At 38.9% G+C, this 20,925-nt stretch overlaps 2 protein-coding genes and 1 long non-coding RNA gene across 5 annotated transcripts in view; 2 read left to right on the top strand and 1 right to left on the bottom strand.

The window, feature by feature from the left end:
- Positions 1-15,086, top strand: part of PAICS (phosphoribosylaminoimidazole carboxylase and phosphoribosylaminoimidazolesuccinocarboxamide synthase) — a 50,429-nt gene extending 35,343 nt beyond the window's left edge. Inside the window, exons 9-14 of one of the 2 annotated variants that reach the window (XM_060148132.1) lie at positions 3,660-3,839; positions 3,936-4,049; positions 4,907-4,990; positions 5,917-6,097; positions 7,810-7,968; positions 12,976-15,086. In XM_060148132.1, coding sequence (XP_060004115.1) covers positions 3,660-3,839; positions 3,936-4,049; positions 4,907-4,990; positions 5,917-6,097; positions 7,810-7,968; positions 12,976-13,142 — 885 coding nt within the window. In that variant the 3' untranslated portion in view covers positions 13,143-15,086. The remainder of the gene's footprint in view (positions 1-3,659; positions 3,840-3,935; positions 4,050-4,906; positions 4,991-5,916; positions 6,098-7,809; positions 7,969-12,975) is intronic. The other variant, XM_060148133.1, reaches the window with a different exon arrangement.
- On the bottom strand, positions 3,583-20,116 carry LOC132519832 (uncharacterized). Its single transcript, XR_009540315.1, has 3 exons — positions 19,551-20,116; positions 16,821-16,855; positions 3,583-4,093 (listed from the first exon to the last, which is right to left on the bottom strand). It is a non-coding gene; the product is annotated as an uncharacterized LOC132519832 (long non-coding RNA).
- Positions 19,778-20,925, top strand: part of SRP72 (signal recognition particle 72) — a 26,447-nt gene continuing 25,299 nt past the window's right edge. For both annotated transcript variants that reach the window (XM_060148135.1, XM_060148134.1), the window contains exon 1: positions 19,778-19,931. In XM_060148135.1, the coding sequence (XP_060004118.1) occupies positions 19,823-19,931 (109 nt within the window). In that variant the 5' untranslated portion in view covers positions 19,778-19,822. The remainder of the gene's footprint in view (positions 19,932-20,925) is intronic.

The following is a 20,925-nucleotide window of genomic DNA, read 5'->3' as shown; positions in this document are numbered from 1 at the left end:
AGCGTTCTTCAATATATGCAAATCAATCAATGTGATACACCATATTAACAAATTGAAGGAAAACTATGTGATGATCTCAATAGATGCAGAAAAAGGTTTTGACAAAATTCAACACCGATTTATGATAAAAACTCTCCAGAAAGTAGGCATAGAGGGAACTTACCTCAACATAATAAAGGCCATATATGACAAACCCACAACAAACATCATTCTCAATGGTGAAAAACTGAAGCCTTTTCCACTAAGATCAGGAACAATACAAAGTTGCCCACTCTCACCACTATTATTCAACATAATTTTGGAAGTTTTAGCCACAGCAATCAGAGAAGAAAAATAAAAGGAATCCAAATCGGAAAAGAAGAAGTAAAACTGTCACTGTAGATGACATGGTAGTATACATAGAGAATCCTAAAGATGCTACCAGAAAACTACTAGAGCTAGTCAATGAATTTGGTAATGTTACAGGATACAAAATTAATGCTCAGAAATCTCTTGCATTCGTATACACTGATGATGAAAAATCTGAAAGAGAAATTAAGGAAACACTCCCATTTACCATTGCAACAAAAAGAATAAAATACCTAGGAATAAACCTACCTCTGGACACAAAAGACCTGTATACAGAAAACTATAAGACACTTGAAAGAAGTTAAAGATGATACAAACAGATGGAGAGATATACCATGTTCTTGGATTGGAAGAATCAACATTGTGAAAATGACTCTACTACCCAAAGCAATCTACAGATTCAATGCAAACCCTATCAAACTACCACTGGCATTTTTCACAGAACTAGAACAAAAAATTCACAATTTGTATGGAAACACAAAAGACCCTGAATAGCCAAAGCAATCTTGTGAAAGAAAAACGGAGCTGGAGGAATCAGGCTCCCTGACTTTAGACTATACTACAAAGGTACAGTAATAAGACAGTATGGTACTGGCACAAAAACAAATATAGATCAATGGAACAGGATAGAAGGCCCAGAGATAAACCCATGCACTTATGGTCATCTTATCTTTGATAAAGGAGGTAAGAGTATACAATGGAGAAAAGACAACCTCTTCAGTAAGTGCTGCTGGGAAAACTGGACAACTACATGTAAAGGAATGAAATTAGAACACTCCCTAACACCATACACAAAAATAAACTCAAAATGGATTAAAGAGCTAAATGTAAGGCCAGACACTATAAAACTCTTAAAGGAAAACATAGGCAGAGCACTCTATGACATAAATCACAGCAAGATCCTTTTTTACCCACCTCCTAGAGTAATGGAAATAAAAATAAAAATAAACAGATGGGACCTAATGAAACATAAAAGCTTTTGCACAGCCAAGGAAAACATAAACAAGATGAAAAGACAACCCTCAGAATGGGAGAAAATATTTGCAAACAGAGCAACTGACAAAGGATTAATCTCCAAAATATACAAGCAACTCATGCAGCTCAATATCAAAAAACATCAACCCAATCCAAAAATGGGCAGAAGACCTAAATAGACATTTCTCCAAAGAAAATATACAGACTGCCAACAAACACATGAAAGGATGTTCATCATCACTAACCATTAGAGAAATGCAAATCAAAACTACAGTGAGGTATTACCTCACACCAGTCAGAATGGCCATCATTAAAAAAATCTAGAAACAATAAATGCTGGTGAGGGTGTTGAGAAAAGGGAACCCTCTTGCACTGTTGGTGGGAATGTAAATTGATACAGCCACTATGGAGAACAGTATGGAGGTTCCTTAAAAAACTAAAAATAGAACTACCATATGACCCAGCAATCCCACTACTGGCATATACCGTGAGGAAACCATAATTCAAAAAGGGACATGTACCACAATGTTCACTGTAGCGCTATTTACAATATCCAGGACATGGAAGCAATCTTAAGTGTGCAGCAACAGATGAATGGATAAAGAAAATGTGGCACATATATACAATGGAATATTACTCAGCCATAAAAAGAAACGAAATTGAGTTATTTGTAGCGAGGTGGATGGACCTAGAGACTGTCATACAGAGTGAAGTAAGGCAGAAAGAGAAGAACAAATACTGTATGCTTACACCTATATATGGAATCTTAAAAAAAAAAGAAAAGAAAAAGTCCTGAAGAACCTAGGGGCATGACAGGAAAAAAGACACAGATGTAGAGATTGGACTTGAGGACACGGGGACAGGGGTGGGTAAGCTGGGTCGAAGTGAGAGTGGTATTGACATATATACACTACTGAATGTAAAATAGATAGCTAGTGGGAAGCTGCCTCATAGTATAGGGAGATCAGCTCGGTGCTTTGTGACCACCCAGAGGGGTGAGATAGGGAGGGTGGGAGGGAGACGCAAGAGGGAAGGGATATGGGGATATATGTATATGTATAGCTGATTCACTTTGTTATACAGCAGAAATTAACACAACAATATAAAGCAATTACACTCCAATAAAGATGTTAAAAAATAAATAAATAAAAAGTACAATTAGCAGTTATTAGGAAGAAGAGAAAAGTAACAATTTAGTAAATTTTTAAATCTATTATTGAAGAGTTTGAGGTAAAGGCTAATAAGGGGACTTTTTTATATTCTTTTTTTTTTGGCCACACTATGTGGCTTGTAGGATCTCAGTTCCCCAGCCAGGGATTGGACCCAGGCCACAGTAGTGAAAGCCTGGAATCCTAACCACTATGCACCAGGGAACTCCCAAGGGATCTTTTTATAGTCTAATACAGAAAAACTGTTACTCTCAATGTTTCTTATAATCAAAAACATACAATAAAGGATGTAGGAATCACGGTCATGAATTTTTATTGGTTTTGTTTATTGAAACTGCTTTTTTCTTTTCATCTTTGTTTATGCTGTTAAGTATATTTCTTCTATTTCAGAAGCACTGTTATTGTTGCTTTTTATTTTATTTATTTATTTTTTTTTTTATGGGCTACGCTGTGCAACTTGTGGGATCTTAGTGCTCCAACCTGGGGTTGAACCCAGGCCTTCGGCCGTAAAAGCACGGAGTCCTAACCGCTGGACCACCAGGGAATTCCCTGCTGTTGCACTTTTATTCAGTGAACTGCACAGCTTAAAGCATTGTCTTATAATTATACAAATCAAGAATCCATAAAAGAAAAATTTCATGTTCAGTTGGGACACTACTTAGAATAAAATGAAAGTATTTTATTTTTTCACGCATCTCTTTACTTTGCACGAAGTCTCTTGAATTATCAAGTAATGTCACTGAGGACTTACAGTCTTGTATGAATTCTTATCAAAAATAAGGTCAGGGGATTATGAAAGTTGCACTCTGGAAAGATTTTGTGGACTAAAATGTGTTTTGGCCTTCTTACCATCTCTGTTGCCTCTGATTAAGGAAAGATAAAAATCACAAACTTGTATTTATTTATATATGGAAAGCAAATTCTTTACAAATACTTTATGACATAGAATAAGTTACCCCAAAATTTTGAATTTTAAATTAGCTATTGAAAATAGAAGAGTTTAAATTGATTGCTGTGAATTAAAGGGTATTTTAAACAAACATCAAATATCTAGAGAAAATGAATATTTCTGAGGAATTTATCATGCTCAAGGGAAAAAGGACTTCAGTTTATCTGAAAAAGTTGAAAATTTTTGTATTTAATTGTACTTCTATACTTTTTTCTCAGGATGATGCTAATAATGATCCGCAGTGGTCTGAGGAACAGCTAATTGCTGCAAATTTTTGCTTTGCTGGACTTGTTATAGGCCAAACTGAAGTGGATATCATGAGTCATGCTACACAGGCTATTTTTGAAATACTGGAGAAATCCTGGTTGCCCCAGAACTGTACACTGGTTGATATGAAGGTACCAATGAAATGGAGTTTTGAAAGTAAAGGTTATAACCAAGAAATGTCTTTAGTAGTAATTTTGAAAAACTCTTTGGTGATGTGCTATTTCTAGATTGAATTTGGTGTTGATGTAACCACCAAAGAAATTGTTCTTGCTGATGTTATTGATAATGATTCCTGGAGACTCTGGCCATCAGGAGATCGAAGCCAACAAAAAGACAAACAGGTAGGTAATGCTTCAGGTTTTCTTTAATCCTTTGCAAGATCAGGCTGGGATAGAGGAGAAAGGGAAGATGGGAGGAAAAGAAAAGTCAGTTATTGTTACTTACGATATGAACCTGAGTTGTTGATTGCTATTTATTTTTAAAGATAAATATCTCTTATGTTTCATATATCATGGAAAAAAGATAGGAGTGATACTTTACATTTATGAAGCAGATTTCTCATTTATTATTTTAATAGACTCAAGTATTATCCTTGTTTGGCTAATTGAAACCTAAGGCTCTAAGATGATAGATATCTTCACAGTTACAAGAGTTAGTGGCAGATCTGGAACTCGGGTCTTGCAGATCTTATCAGGCTCCATATCTGCTCTTTCCTGTGAAAAACAAAATTAGGACAAGACCCTCTCTATACTTAATACATAAGAATTGTCAGGGCAGCTAATTGTAGTTGCTGGTGTAGTAACTCAAATGAAAATACAAGTATACATCACTATCTGAACTTTCTCTAGTCTAATTCAGGAAATCAATTTGTTGACTCACATACATTTTCAGATATATCCTTTGCTATGCAAACTCTTCATAATTGTACCCAAAACTCAGAAACCAAATAATTTCAGATAGGAAGAATATTACTAATGGAATACTTTACCCCGTCTTCTTTTCTATCAGAAAATTCTGGCTCTTTGAACTGACTTAGGTCTGGGAATTGGGTGAGAGGTAGTGAGTCTCTATAATGGTGGCTCACATTAGTCATCTCTGCTTACTAGATCTAGTTGCTGGGTGTTTTTTGGGGGAAGGAGTAGGGGGAGTTCATGCACATCTAGTAGTTGTATTCTAAACTTTCTATCTTATTTTCTAGTTGTATCGTGACCTCAAGGAAGTAACTCCTGAAGGGCTGCAGATGGTAAAGAAAAATTTTGAGTGGGTTGCAGAAAGAGTAGAGGTAAACCTTTTGTAATAAATCAGTATTGTATTGTATGTTTTTCTCCAAGAAAATCTTGCTTCAAAAAGAAAAAAAAAAATGAGAGGGTGCAGTGCTTTTCTTTTTTCCAGTGACTTTAAAGAAAGGAGCACCTTTAAAAAATGTACCAGCTGAACTATCCTCACTGGCATACTGGAACTCCCTGCTATGAAACTGGCCAGTCCTCATCTCCCAAATCCTGTTGGGGAAACCTGGAATCCTTTCCTCCCTGCCCCCTATAGGAGAAGCCTTACATTTCCTACCCACCTCTCCACTGCTACTCAGAGTTCTACTAGCAAGAGTTTAGAATTGGAACTCCAAGTGACATTAAAATGTCACTCTAAAATTTATGGTATTATTATTAGTATAATTCCATGGAAATTGAATGGGTTTATGGTTATCCAAGGGTAGTAACTACTTTTTAGAACATCATTTCCATAGGAACATGCACTTTGAATTCCAAGCAACTAACTTAAAAAGATTTATAATATGACTTCTATTATGGCTGATTATACCTTAAAACCCCCATTGAACAGAATGTATTAAAAATCTTCAATGACATATTTTATATTGTAGCTTCCTGAATATTAATTAAAAGCTTTGAGTATTTATCCTTGCTTTTTATTACAATAGTAAACAATTTATCTGATTAAAAATCTTACTCATTAGGTCTTAGTTATGAAGACCACTTTCCTTTATATAGAGAGGTTATTTTGAAAAATAAATCCTCTATCATTTTGTTCTGCTTGTCTGTCTTAAATTTGGTCTATTAAAGGAAATATTGTGGCAGGTTGTAATTTTACTATAAGCTATAGCTCTGTAAACTGACTATTCTTACAGTACTCATTCCTATATTTATTCATTTTTGTCTTTGCCTTCTTTTGCATATTCATGTTTTTCTTTTCCAGTTGCTTCTGAAACCAGAAAGTCAGTGCAGGGTTGTAGTACTGATGGGCTCAACCTCTGATCTTAGTCACTGTGAAAAAATTAAGAAGGCTTGTGGAAATTTTGGCATTCCCTGTGAACTTAGGGTAACATCTGCCCATAAAGGACCAGATGAAACTCTGAGGATTAAAGCTGAGTATGAAGGTAAATGTAGAATAACTGGAGCATTTCAGGAAGTTCTCCTGATTTTGCCCCAAGTTTTATATTTAGACTAATAATGCTGAAAAATAGTTTCACCACATTCCAAGGGAAAAAATGTGATATTCTAGGCTTTCATGATGTTTACCTCCAAAAGTTTTAAGGTGCTCTAGGAGCTTATAAAAAAGAATGGACCAGGGAGAAAGAACTGAAAATGCAAGCATGGGAGGAAAATGAAGACTAGAATTAGTCTTTACCTAATCCCCTCAAGCATCGTTTCTAATATGCTCCAACAGAAGATAGGCCCCACGTCAATTACAGAAGGAGGGCCTAGGGTTGAAGCAGCAGATCCTCTCAAGTATCTTTAAGGGTCAGCCTTTCCTGGGAGGCAGTCAAACATGAAATTAAGGAATAATTTCAGAATTTAGTATATAAAAGAAATGTCTTGATGGGATAGCATCTAAAATATGGAGCCCTGTAGATTGGAATGTTTCTCAACTGGAAAAAATATTGGTTGAGTATTCCTTCTGAAGGTAGTTGCTATAGGAGCGTATTTACTGAATTTTGGAGGGTTTTTTTTTTTCAGGGGGTGGGTGGGAAGGTCTCAGACCTCTTTTTTTTTTTTTTTTTTTTTTTTGCGGTACACGGGCCTCTCACTGTTGTGGCCTCTCCCATTGCGGAGCACAGGCTCAGCGGCCATGGCTCACGGGCCCAGCCACTCCGCGGCATGTGGGATCCTCCCGGACCGGGGCACGAACCCACGTCCCCTGCATCGGCAGGCGGACTCTCAACCACTGTGCCACCAGGGAAGCCCTCAGACCTCTTTGATAAGCTAATAAAAGCCAGATCTCTTTCTCCAGAAAAATGCAAATGTAAAATTTTGGATTCTAAGTTAGGAATCACTGTTGTAGGAAACAAAGGAATAACTTATGAATTTATGAAAGAATAAAATGTTTATGAGGTATGTTTAAAAATATATTGAAGGGTCTTAAATATTTCGGTACTATATTATTGAATTCAGTTCCTCAACTCTTAGTTCAAGAAGTGTCACTAAACACATATATGTGGAACCTAGAAAAATGGTACAGATGAACCGGTTTGCAGGGCAGAAATCGAGACACAGATGTAGAGAACAAACATGGCCACCAAGGGGGGAAAGCCGCCAGGGGTGGGGGTGGGGATGTGATGAATTGGGCAATTGGGATTGACATGTATACACTGATGTATATAAAATTGATGACTAATAAGGACCTGCTGTATAAAAAAAGATAAAATAGAAAAATTAAAAAAAAAAAAAAGTGTCACTAAACCTCTAGTCTCTATTAATTGTATCTCCCATACCCTGTTGGTTGAAAGACACCAGGACAGATGCTGTTTCAAGTGGTGTCATTCTTTGCTTCAGCGAGCCAAAGTAGCAATAGTGGAAGGGGCCTTTGAACCATTCCCTCACTCACGCCCTGGTGTTATACCTCCTTTATACTACAGATCTCAAAGATGGCCAAACTTCTTGCTACTTCATTACTTGATATACAGTAAGTGGCAGAGTGAACCTTATATTTTGAATATATATTTAATAATAGTGTCAATATAGTGCTTTTTCTGGAGACTACTGTTAAAGAACTCAAGGAGTTACTACACATGGGCCCTTTTTTTTTTTTTTAACCTATCTTTAAATCTCTTGAGTGCTTAGCCTAATTATAAACTTGTAATTTGCCTAGGGGATGGCATTCCTACTGTATTTGTGGCAGTGGCAGGCAGAAGCAATGGTTTAGGACCAGTGATGTCTGGTAACACAGCATATCCAGTTATCAGCTCTCCTCCCCTCACTCCAGACTGGGGAGCTCAGGATGTGTGGTCTTCTCTTCGATTACCCAGTGGTAAGATAATTGAATTTTTAAAAAAAGTTTATTAAAAATTTCAACTATGCACTGTAATAGAATAACATAATGAAATCTCACATACCCATTACCCAGCTTCAGAAATTAACATCTTGTTGCATCTATAGCCCTCTCCTGCTGGATTATTTAAAGCAGATCTGAGAAATTATGGCATTTTATACTTCAGTATTTACATATGTCTTTCTAAATGATAAAGACTCTAGTTTTAAAATCATAATGATACCATATTCACACCTAAGGAAAATTAATGGTAATTTCTTAAAATCTAATTTCCAACTAGTGTTCATTTTTCCAGTTGTCTCATTTGTTTTTACAGTTTATTCAAATTAAGATCCAACATAGCCCTTATATTGCATTTAGTTGATATATCTCTAAAGTCTCTTTTTTAGTTGTTCTGTTTTTGTTTTTTGGGGGGTTTTTTTTTGCGGTACGCGGGGCCTCTTACTGCTGCGGCCTCTCGCGTTGCGGAGCACAGGCTCCGGACGCGCAGGCTCAGTGGCCATGGCTCACGGGCCCAGCCGCTCGGCGGCATGTGGGATCCTCCCGGACCGGGGCACAAACCCGTATCCCCTGCATCGGCAGGCGGACTCCCAACCACTGCGCCACGAGGAAAGCCCTAAAGTCTCTTTTAATCTTCTTTTTTTTTTCTTCCTCTTTCATTTCTCCTATAGAATTTTCCGCATTCTGGACTTAGCTGATTACATTTCTGGGTGTTGTTTAACATGCTCTTCCACCCCCTATTTTCTGTAAAGTGGTGGTAAAATCTGTAGTTAGATCAAGTTCATATTTGGTTTTGGGTTTTGTTTTTTTCCCCACCCAAGAATACATCATTCATGGTATTTTGTTGTTTGTTTTGTTTTTTGTAAATGTGATTGTTACTTCTGTAGAGGAAATAAAATATTTAAAACTTAGGTATTAGAATAATTAAAACCAAGGAAGTTTCATCAGTTGGCTGGCTGAGCAGGATCTCATAAAATAACAATATTGTTGTGTGCTCATCATGGTCCAAGATAATGATCTGATCTATAAGGCCTGAGTGTCAATACTGTTTCAGTAAGAGTCGATTTGCTTATCACTTAATATACCTCATATTTTTCTCACAGTCGTGTAAGTGTAAATCCGCTCTTGATACGTGTTAAGTAAGTGTACCCTCTGACATGTTCCCATATGGACTGGCTTCTCTCTAGGCCTGCTGCACTGCTCGTCTTAGGATCTCTCTCTACAGCATCCTGGACATTCATTTTGCCTTTCTCTAGTCTCGGATCTCCTGTTTCCTAGGTCCCATATCTTCACCTTCTTGGTTTACTTTTTTTTTTTTTTTTTTTTTTTTTTTTTGGTTTACTTTTTGTTGGAGAGCATTCTAGTGAACTTTCTGAGGAAAGGGTACAGAAGATAAACTTTTTGAGACCTTGTATAACTAAAGCGTTTTTATTGCAGCTCAGTCTGATTTGATAATTTAGGAATAGAATTCGAGGTTGAAAACTATTTTCTGTCAGAATTTTTTCTTTTTTAAATTTATTTATTTTATTTATTTTTGGCTGCATTGGGTGTTTGTTGCTGCTTGTAGGCTTTCTCTAGTTGCAATGAGCAGGAACTACTCTTCGTTGCAGTGTGCGGGCTTCTCATTGCGGTGGCTTCTCTTGTTGCGGAGCTTGGGCTGTAGGCGTGTGGGCTTCAGTAGTTGTGGTGGGCAGGCTCAGTAGTTGTGGCTTGCAGGCTTTAGAGCGCAGGCTCAGTAGTTGTGGTGCATGAGCTTAGTTGCTCCGTGGCATGTGGGATCTTCCCGGACCAGGGCTTGAACCTGTGTTCCCTGCATTGGCAGGCAGGAACCACTGTGCTACCAGGGAAGCCCTGTCAGAATTTTGAGGTTATTACTCCGCTGTCTTCTAGCTTCCAGAGTTATTGAGAACTCCAGGGCCCTTCCACCATTCTGGTTCTAGGTCATTTATGAATTTTGTTTCTTTCTGGAAACTTCTTGGATCTTTTATCAATCCATTATTCTTAAATTTCACAAAGATGCGTCTTGGTGAGTCTGTTTTCATCCTGGGCTTGTAGTGGGCTCTTTTAATCTGGAACTTTGATTCTTTAGTCCTGGGAAATTTTCTTGAATTACTTAATAATTTCCTTCTGCCTCCATTTTCTTTCTTCTTTCATTTTTGGATTTACTTTTCACCGCCTTGATTTCTATTTTGTTTTCTTATTCTTTCTTTTTTTAATATTTATTTTATTTTTGGCTGTGCTGGGTCTTAGTTGTGGCATGCAGACTTTGTAGTTGCAGCACGCAGGAACTTCATTGTGACATGTGGACTCTTAGTTGTAGCATGCATGTGGGATCTAGTTCCCCAACCAGGAATCAAACCCAGGCCCCCTGCATTGGGAGCATGGAGTCTTACCCCTGCACCACCAGGGACGTCCCTGTTTTCTTATTCTTGTTGCCATACTTTCTGGAAGATCTCTTCAACTTTACATTTCAACCCATCTTTTACATTTCAACCCATCTATTGAGCTTTTCATTTTGAATGTGGTATTTTGAATTTCTTACAGCTCTTTTTTGTTCTCTGGTCTCCCCCTACCACCTCCCCAAACATCCTTTTCTTGTTTAATCTTTGCAATAACCTCCTTTATCTCTCTGAGCTTATTATTGTTCCTTTCATATTAGTTCCTTTCCATAGCTGTTTGCTAATAAGCCTTGGCTGTTTTCTCTTGTTTAAGAATGGCACTGTAAAAACCAATTGGAGGGAGTTCCCTGGTGGTCCAGTGGCTAAGACTTCACGCTCCCAATGCAGGGGGCACGGGTTCCATCCCTGGTCAGGGAACTAGATCCCACATGCATGCCGCAACTAAAAGATCCCACATCCTGCAATGAAGATCCTGTGTGCTGTAACTAAGACCTGGTACAGCCAAATAAATAAATATAATTTTTTTTAAGTGTCATAAAAAACCAATTGGAAGCTCTGCAAGTGGGTAGGGCTTGTCAAAAGTGGCCTCCACTGTGAGTGATCTTGTAGAGTCATTCTTTGAATAACCCCTCACATCAGTGTCTTTGATCTTTTCTCATGTGTTGGCCAGAATTACCCAGAGAATATTTTTAGTCTCAGTCTCCTGCCTGAGTTTGTTAACATGTGCAAACTTAATCCCATGTTTTCACTGTGGCATTCCTTGCTTCACCTGTGCCCGGTTGGCACAGAAGTCTGGACTAAAGTCTGTTTTGCCTCCAGAAGAATTTAAAACTCTGCCATGGTGCAGAAGGGGCCATTGTTCAGGTACATAGAGTGGGGAGGAGGATCTGATGGCCTTACTTCTTCTTGACTTTCACTCAGTCTTCTTCTTTTTAGCACCATTTTTAACCTGATTCCTCCCCTAAAAGGTATCTGGTGTCACCAGTTCCTCAACCTTTGAGTGGGTTCTGTAATGTCAGGCTGCTTCTCATCTTTCCCTGCTTCTAGTTAGGATTAAATTTTCTTGGTCTGCTAAGTTAGTTAGTACTCCCTTTGCCAAAATGTTATTGCTGTTATCTCTTTGTTTGTGTATGTTTATTTTCTTTATTCCCTTTACTGTTGTTTTTATAGGTTTCAGAGATACATACATCTTGTGACTAATCTATCTTTAGCTAGACTGATCTGATTATATCAACTTCCTAAGTTAAAAATCTATAACTATAGATGAAACTATACCCAAATTTATGCCAGAGGAATAGTATAGATATTATTATCCATGGAGCTTAGAAAAAGGAATTTTGAGCAAATATGTGGCAGTTTTTACCTAGTAATATCCAGGGAGAGACAGAACCTAGAATATTTTTAGATTCTGATCATTAGAATTGGGGAGAATCTTTTGAGGAGTGTTTTCACAGTGGCCTGTGTAAGATCCTGAAAACTTCGTTCCTCTTGCTCTTATGGCATGCTCACCAGGTAACTTAATTTTTTGCTAATTAGGTTTTCTTGACATCAGAAAGTGAGTCATGGGCAGTAGGCACAGGTACTTCAGTTGTTAGAGTGGAATGCTCTACCTAGTTTATTACTACTACTACTACTAATGGTTGACATTCATTGAGTATTTACTATGTGTCAGGCACTGCTCCAAGCACTTTATCTGTATTAACTCACTGAATCCTCACATAAGGTAGCTACTAGTTATCATCCCCATGTTACAGATAAGGACACTAAAATTAATTTGGCTGATGTTGGTTATGTAGTAAGTAGCAGAGCTGTGTAAATTGATTTATTAATACAAATTAAATACTGTGATTTATATTTTAGTCTGTTCTTATTGGGGATAGTGAGAGTCAAAGAGCCTGATGAATTCCAAGAGTATTTAGGGAAATTGGATCTTTTGGATCTATAACCTATTTAGTCCTTGACTCTAATGACACAGACATAATAGTACCACCTCGAGAAACTGCCTGAGCAAACCTGTGGTCCCCGAGGAAGTTACTTTCTAGTCTACTGTCTTTTAGATCTTATTACTATTGAATTTATTTATAATATTTCTTAAAATTATTTTATGGATTTGACTTTTCCACTGCTTAAAAATGTTAGAATAATTCAAGTGCAAAAACAAAAGGAATAACTAGAAAATTACCAAAATAATTAACATACCTCAGGTTTGTCTAAGAACAGATGATTCTACCTCATTCCTTGTTTTATTTCTATTGCGTTTCACCAGGGATTTAAAGGGATAATGTATGTGAAAAGAACTTTGAAAAAAGGTAAATTTCTTTGCAAGTGGATTCAGTGAGAAGAGTGATAGTTGTATATAAAATATCTGTTCCTGGCTGATAAATATTACTTATCATCTTATAATCACTTTATCACTCTAAAGAGTAAAGATGGAAACTCCTTCTACAGATCTTAGTTCAGACAAGGATAATATTGTAGCTGTATTGTCTGTGGCTAGCAGGGCTTCTGAGAGTATAAAATAGTTGGGTAAGTGGTATTTTCATTATTAATTTACAGCTCAATTTTCTGTCTTTTCTTTTATGAATAGGTCTTGGCTGTTCAACCATACTTTCTCCAGAAGGATCAGCTCAGTTTGCTGCTCAGATATTTGGATTAAACAACCATTTGATTTGGGCCAAACTGCGAGCAAGTGTATTGAACACCTGGATTTCCTTGAAGCAGGCTGACAAGAAAATCAGAGAGGGCAATTTATAAGAAAGAACATCATTGCATTGTTTAGGAGAAAAACTATAAATTTCTAGTTTAGCTGCAGAAAAAAGAAATCAAGCAAGATGAAAAGATTTTAAATCAATCAGAGAAAACAAAATTTAAAAGTGAATGAATGCCTCTCTAGATTCATGAATTAGTAGAATAAATGTACATATTTATTAGTATTTCTTTATAAGTAGTGAAATTAGTATACATTTAAAATTAATCTCTTACCCACATATGGTCAGTTAGGTAGGCAGTATAATTAAATATATTTCTTAAATGATAATAATGTTCTATTATAGAGCTCTAAAGTTACTACTTCCTACATCTGAGTCCGTAAGTTTTAGAAACTTAAAATGGTTGTATCTTAGGGTGGTTAAGAGCAATATAGTCCTCTTTCACATTATGATCTTTACAAAACTCTAGGGCATGGTTTTTTATTTGCAGTCAGTATGTCAGAAAATGATGTTGTATTTATCTCTAGCTATAGCTAGAGATGATGTTTGGGTTTGATATTGCCTTTTTTAAGAAAAGCTGAGATTGACTCTGCGGGTAAGAAAGACATGAATTAAGATGAAGGGGCACTGTGGAAACCATGGAGAGACTTCTGAGAACTTCTCTGTTAAGTGTCAGGGCAATTTCCCATGGAAAAGAATTAGAGTCACCTTTGCCATTGCAAATGAGTTAGTAAATCTTACTTGGCTCTGTAGGTCATAAAATTCTTTTAATTCTGATAACACATATTTTAGCCAGACTAACAATCCCCAACCTACCATCATTTTCAAAAATTGGAATCTCCCAGTTAATACCCATAACTAGTTTCTTTCTTGTAATAGTATTAAGTCTAGTATACCCAGCAAAATGCACTTCTAAAGGAGCAGTTGTTACTGAGAGGTATGATAGTTCATCATGAGTCTATAAACCATATTTGGAAATATCAGTGTTACATTACACAGCCTTGAGGATTTTATAGATCATGAAACTTTAATCCAGGTGTCTATGAACCCCTTAAGCTTACATGTAAAATTTTATGTATATGTTCACTTCTATGAGAAGGGGGCAATCAATTTTTACCAAAAAGATGTGTCCCCCCCAAAATGTTAAGAATCTCTGCTATGAAATCTTGACAAATCAAGATGAAATCTTGACACTGGCCTACCCGGTCTATGGTTTTTCACTTCCCTCTCAACTGTTAGCAAGCTGGCATCTCATCACTTCCTTCACCTGATCTCTGTGCAGTATGACTGACCTAACTTCCTTTCTTGGGCTATACACCAAGTTGTTCCAACCTCAATCTTAATCATTCCTCATATTTTACTCTTTCCCTTAAGTATTGATGTTTCCTACTATTGAGTTCATTGTTTACAAATAATGGTAGGATAATTTTAATTCTTTACAGTGAATGTCTGTAGACTTGTATTTTCAGCTGTCCATTTCTGTCTGAATGGTCTAAACTTAACTCATCTTCCACCAAGCCTATATCTGGCTGCACTCACTGTCCCAAATTAATTTTATCCTTGATGTTTTTCTCTGACCTTTCATTTCTAACTCATCACCAGGTCTTGAATTTACCCTGTTTACCCATCCACTGTACATAAACCTCAAGCAAGGGTCAAATTCTGTATTAGCCTGATCTAGGTCTTTTTTTTTTTTTTTTTTTTTTTTTGTGGTACGCGGACCTCTCACTGTTGTGGCCTCTCCTGTTGCGGAGCACAGGCTCCGGACGCGGAGGCTCAGTGGCCATGGCTCGTGGGCCCAGCCGCTCCGCGGCATGTGGGATCTTCCCGGACTGGGGCACGAACCCGTGTCCCCTGCATCGGCAGGCGGACTCTCAACCACTGCGCCACCAGGGAAGCCCTAGGTCTTCCTTCTTAACCCAACCTTTTTGAGGTTGATTGTCCAAGGACTTACAACAAAATCTCTTAAATAAATTTCTTTTGCAACATAGACTCCTTTGAAAATATGAATGCTGTTGACCCTCTCCCTAGAAAATTGCACAGTATGTTTACTAACAGGTTCCATTTGTTCCTGGGTTCCTTGAAGCCTATCCATAGTCTGTAGGTTAAGAATTGCTGTTGTAACCCATCAAGGGAACTTGCTTTCCTCTTTTTCAGACTGTTGCATATCTGTACATTTAGTTCTTAGAATGTTCTCATTTGTCATTAAAATCTACTTGTTAAGTTACTAGAGCTTCATCTTCGCTTTCTGCATGAAACCTTCCCTGATAAACCTTCCAGCTACAGTGGCTACAAGTACTTTCTCTGTTGGATTGTAAGCTCCCAAAGAGGAGAAAATATAATTCTACAGTTTATTTCCCTTACATTGTCTTATGCTCTGATGTGCTAACGCCTAGCTGTCTGTTAGAAATGGGGGAATTATAAAAATCATGTACTGCTTTATTTTCTAAAGTTAGATCACAAGAACAATTAAAAAGATTTAATTTTAACATCTTTGAACTTGGGCTTCATAGTCTCTGAATAGTCATTGGCTGCTATTTCAACTCTTCTGTCCCTACCTAGCAAAAGCTCCACCTGTTTCTGTGCAGTACATAAAAATTTCAAACTGATTGAGACTCATAGATAGGACTGACCTTTATCAATGGTCATTATTAGTTTCTTAATAGAGTACATATAACCCTCAGTAGTATAGTTCATCAATGCTAGAGGAAATACTTGTTTGAAAGTATTTTAACTGTTATAAAAAGTAATTTACACAAACCTACCTGGTTTGCCATCTTTGGGTGTTTATACTTTCTGTGGGCTTATAGTTAAATAGAGGAAGAAAAATTGTGTCCGAATAACGCTGTACTTAAACTTTATATCTTAAAGCCACACTTAGAATTGCTTTAATGCCTCCTGAAATTTAAAACAAAGCAGCCAAATAAAAGGCAAGGATAAGCTCTTGTGTGAAGCTTTATTCATTCATCAATGTGTGAAATACATGTTTTGCCTTATTTTATTCTAGGCCCTAGGAAAGCAACACTGAACAGAGACAAGGCCCTCGCCCTCACAAAATTTACATTTTATTGGGGATAACAAACCATAAAAGATAAATCAGATAGATTCAGGGAAGTATAAGTGCACATGAAGAACAGCCAAGGTGAGAGGACAGTGATGGGGTAAGAGGAAGGTTTTTAAGGAGAGCAGGGCAATGATGTAAAAGAGGAAGCCATGCAAAGATATGGGGAAATAGTTTCCCAGACTAAAAGAACAGAAAGTAAAATAGCTTTGCCTTTTTGAGGACCTGCAAACATGCTAATATTGCTGGAGCTCTGTGAGCAAGGGTAAGAGTGGAAGGAGATATTGATGTAAGCAAAGGCTAGATAACTTAGGGCCTACAGACCACACTGAAGTGTGTCAGGAAAAACCATTGGTAAGTTTGAGCAGGGGCTGACATGATGTATTCAACAGGTTTTAAAGTATTCTCTGGCTGTTGTGTGGATTAGAGGAGAAGCAAGGAGATTAGTTAAGAAGCTACTGTAGTCCAGTTGAGAGAAGATGTGACCTTCAACAAGTTACTTAAATTTTTTGTGTAAAGTGGGACTAATACTACCCACCTCAGGGTGATTGAGAGTTAAATGAGTCAATATATGTAAAGTATATCCTAGCACATGAATGCATTATGTAAAAATCTATTTGGCTGACTGTATAGAATGAGTAGAGTTGATTCCATGAAAATTACCTTGAATTTGATATTCCCTTCAGCTGATTTAATTTCTAAAAACAGGAAAAAAGGGCAGAGTCAGCATAATGTGACTTAAATAAAACATGACAGGCCATAGAACATCCACAATTTCTCCCTGCCATCTTCAGCCCAGCAGTCCTTGGAAAGCCAGTGGAAATGCTTACTTTTAATGGTGCCTTTTGCATTTAACTCCTCACAACCTCAAATACTTGGGGTGGGGTTGTTAACCCAGCACTGTGGTACAGTGAAAATAGCAGTAGAATGGGAATGAAAAGATTTCCTTGGGCACGTTTCTCTGAGCTTCAGTAACTCCTTGCACTCTGTCCTCAATCCCTCTTACCTTTCCTTACTTTTCTTCGTAGAATTTATTACCACCAAACATGGTATATATTTATTTATTGCCTCTCTCTCCCAACTAGAAAATACATTCCATGAGTACACTAGGTTGTCTTTTTGTTGTTAATTGTATCCCAAGCGACTAGTACTGATACAATGCCTGACATTGGCATTTAGAAGGCACTCAATAAATATTTGTGTAATGAATATATGTACAAATTCCCATAGGTATGGCAACATGGAACCATACATAACTAAATATTAGAGGAGTATAACATGCAAGGGGAGTAGACAGTAACAAAATATCATAAAGGGCCTTACACGCTAGGCTTTGTAGTTTGGATTTCATCCTGAGGATAGAAGAGTGACATCAGGTATATGCTTTAAAACATCACTCTGGGGCTTCCCTGGTGGAGCACTGGCTAAGAATCCACCTGCCAATGCAGGGGACACGGGTTCGATCTCTGGTCCGGGAAAATCCCACATGCTGCGGAGCAACTAAGCCCGTGCGCCACAACTGCTGAGCCGGCGTGCCGCAACTACTGAAGCCCATGTGCCTAGAGCCCGTGCTCCGCAACAAGAAAAGTCACCGCAATGAGAAGCCCATGCACCGCAACAAAGAGCAGCCCCCACTCGCTGCAACTAGACAAAGCCTGTGCGCAGCAACAAAGACCCAATGCAGCCTAAAATAAATAAATTTATTTTTTAAAAAAATCACTCTGGTTTGGAAGACTCCTGTTTCAAAAGGGGCAAATTAAATCCATACATTTATATCTTGTTTGCCACAAAACCCCATTAAAAATGACAGAAGAAACAGAAACACAGGAATCCACAGCAGAAGAATTCTGAGGAAATTTCTAGAAGCTACAAAGTATATGAGATCAGACTGATACAGAAACCAAAACTGTGAATCCTTACATAAAGTCAATATTCTGAAAAGAGAGAAATGCACTACTAAGGCAGTGGTTCTTAGCTTTTGGAGGGGGAGAGGGGAGTTAGTATAAACACCTTTGGAGAATCCAATGGAAGCTACAAAATCTTTCCTCAGAAAAATTCTAATAAAATTTTGCGTATACCAAATGTCTTCCCGAACTCCTTTAAACCCTCTGAAATCCAGGCATAATTAGCTTGAAATACATGACAGTTCCACAGCTAGTAGAAGTCCACAGCCCTTCTCATGATTTTTACTAATTCACAGAGATTATAACCTCCTGAGCTAGAGCTCACTGGATCATTACTGCTGTTTCTGCATTGTACATATTAACCAGACATGAAATGTGCCAGGCACCATAGGATATAGCCATGAGCTGGACATAGTTTCTGCTCACAAGGAACTCACAGATTAAGGGAGAAAGAAGCAAAAACTCACTCAGTTAAAAAGTTGAGTACCAACTATATGCCAGGGAGTGTGCTAGATCCTAGGGATGCTACAGTGAGCAAGGCAAATATAGTCCTTGGCCTCATGGAAATTACAGTACATCTGGAGAGAGACAGGCCTTAAACAATGAGCAGTGCTCAGAAGTAGAGAGCTCCATAAGACAGTGTAATGGGGAACCTTGCAGAGTCTGCAAAGTCAAAGAGGTAACTTTTAACCTGGAACCAGAAGGATACAGAAATATTGAAGGATGAAAAGGAATTAGCTAGTTTGCTGAGAAAGAGAGGAGGGGGGAAGAGGCAGGAACTGGTAGGATCGTGACCAGAAATGAGCCTGCAGTAGGCTTTCAATAAAATGTCCTGTCGTTCTCATCAAGAATACTCGGTAGGTACTCGGTTTGGACAAGCACATCTTGATATTTAAGGTCTTACAAAAACTCTAAATCCCCTATGTCTCTGTGTTACTTGAGTGCTTACTATGACAGGGTGCAGGAAGTATCGTTTATCCCTAGAACAATTATATATTATCCCTATTTTACAGCCGGGAAAACTGGGACTCTGATAACACGTTCACAAGTCAGACATCTAGAGCGTCTGAATCTGGGTATTCTCACACCAAAACACATCACCCTTCCAGCCTTATTGCCAACTGCTCCTGAAATGCAGCCCAAAGGGTAGCCAGGGGGTTTTCACCAAACGTGCTTTGCACTTGGAGATTCTTTTCTTCTTCTTTGCCTTTCCTCATATTCGCTTCTCTGAACTTTACCCAGAACCAACCGCAGGTTTTTCAAGATCCCATTCAAATACCAATTCCTCTATGAAGTATTCCCAGGCAGCAAGAAGCCGTCTCTCTCCCCCTCCCCTTCTCTCCCACTCCTTCAGATGACCCCCTACGGTTTCTAGTTGGTATTTTACCACGCCATAGACCTGTTATTTATTTTCCATAGACCTTCGCCCAGCTCCGCCTCTAGGGACCTGGACACTTCTCCGCCCCCAGCGGTCGCCCCGGAAACGCACGCTGTTTTTAGCCGAATCTGTTTGGTGAATCCTTTTCAACCCCTTCCCAGGATCCGACGCCTCGTTCCTCCAGACCCGCTTCTAGAAAGGAGTATCGACTCAATCTTCGCAAATTTCTAGGTACGAGAGTGAAGACTGCGGCCTTTGACGCCAACTCAGTATTAAAGACGCTTCCGACTGCGAAACGCTTAGCAACCACCAGCTTCCTTCTCCGCTTAGGCACCTCCGAGATCCTCTTCCGGGGCAAGAGGTCGCCCCGCCTCTTCTCCAAGATGGCGAGCGGCGGCAGTGGGGGGGTTTCGGTACCTGCGCTCTGGAGTGAAGTGAACCGTTATGGCCAGAACGGCGACTTCACGCGCGCTCTCAAAACCGTCAACAAGAGTAAGTGTCCCGGCGGGCGCCGGGGCGGGGGCGGGCCCGGGCAGGTGGGAGGATGCAGCCTCCTTCCGTGGCGCGTGACCACCTCCGAGCAGACAGTGGGAGGGGAGACCCCAGCCGCCCGCTGCTAGGGCCCGAACGCCCAGTGGGCGCGGGTCGCGGTGCCTCAGCTCCCCACGGCCAGCCCTGTGTCCTGGGCAGCTTAGAGCCACGTGTACTTCCGTCTTCCCCCCCCCAAAGCAGAAAGCGAGGGAAGGATTTAAAGAGACCGCAGCTCCCGACGTCTCTTCCAAACTGCTTTCTTATTTTACTCCGTTGTTTTCACGCCTTATTTCGCAAATACTCCACATTGCCTCCTTTTCGCTTTCCTTATAGCGGAGTGATCAAGATAGTATTGCTGAGGGAGCTTTTTCTTTTGGGTCGCAGCGGGGGGAGGAACCTGGCTGGGACACGTAATTTGGAAGCTGGCGCTGACAAGTGGAAGCTGTACAGACTCGGGGTAGAGGGAAGGGCTGGATCTGGATGTCAGGCCTGTCATTCCCACAGATAGAATCCCTCCAGCGTCCTTAGACCAGAAAATGTGTGTGTGAAAGCGCTAACATTTGCAAGAACGTTGCAAAGATAAATGTTAATCCTGTTTTTTGCCCGGTAACTGATCATTTTGAGTGAACTGTCTTCGGTGTGAGGTTCAACTCATTATATTCTGTTATCCTTTACTGCCTAACTGTAATACGGCCATGCTTTTTAATGCTCTCTGTCGTGCTAAATTCTTTATTGAAGGTGTTGCCTGTATTTGTTAGGTTTGGAAATGTAATTACCAGGACAGGGTTTGACTGTTGAAAGAAGTAATAACATACATGGTATGTCTGTAACGTACAAGTGTGAATTTTCAACAAACTATTGATGGGTTAATGTGAAAAGAAATGATTGTGCCCACAGTGCACTTTTGGTGATTTCAGACATTGAGGAAAACAGCTACTAATGACAATTATTTGAT

The sequence above is a fragment of the Lagenorhynchus albirostris genome, chromosome 4 (genome assembly GCF_949774975.1).
Source record: "Lagenorhynchus albirostris chromosome 4, mLagAlb1.1, whole genome shotgun sequence".
Lineage (NCBI taxonomy): Eukaryota > Metazoa > Chordata > Mammalia > Artiodactyla > Delphinidae > Lagenorhynchus > Lagenorhynchus albirostris.
This window is presented reverse-complemented; position numbering and strand designations above follow the sequence as displayed.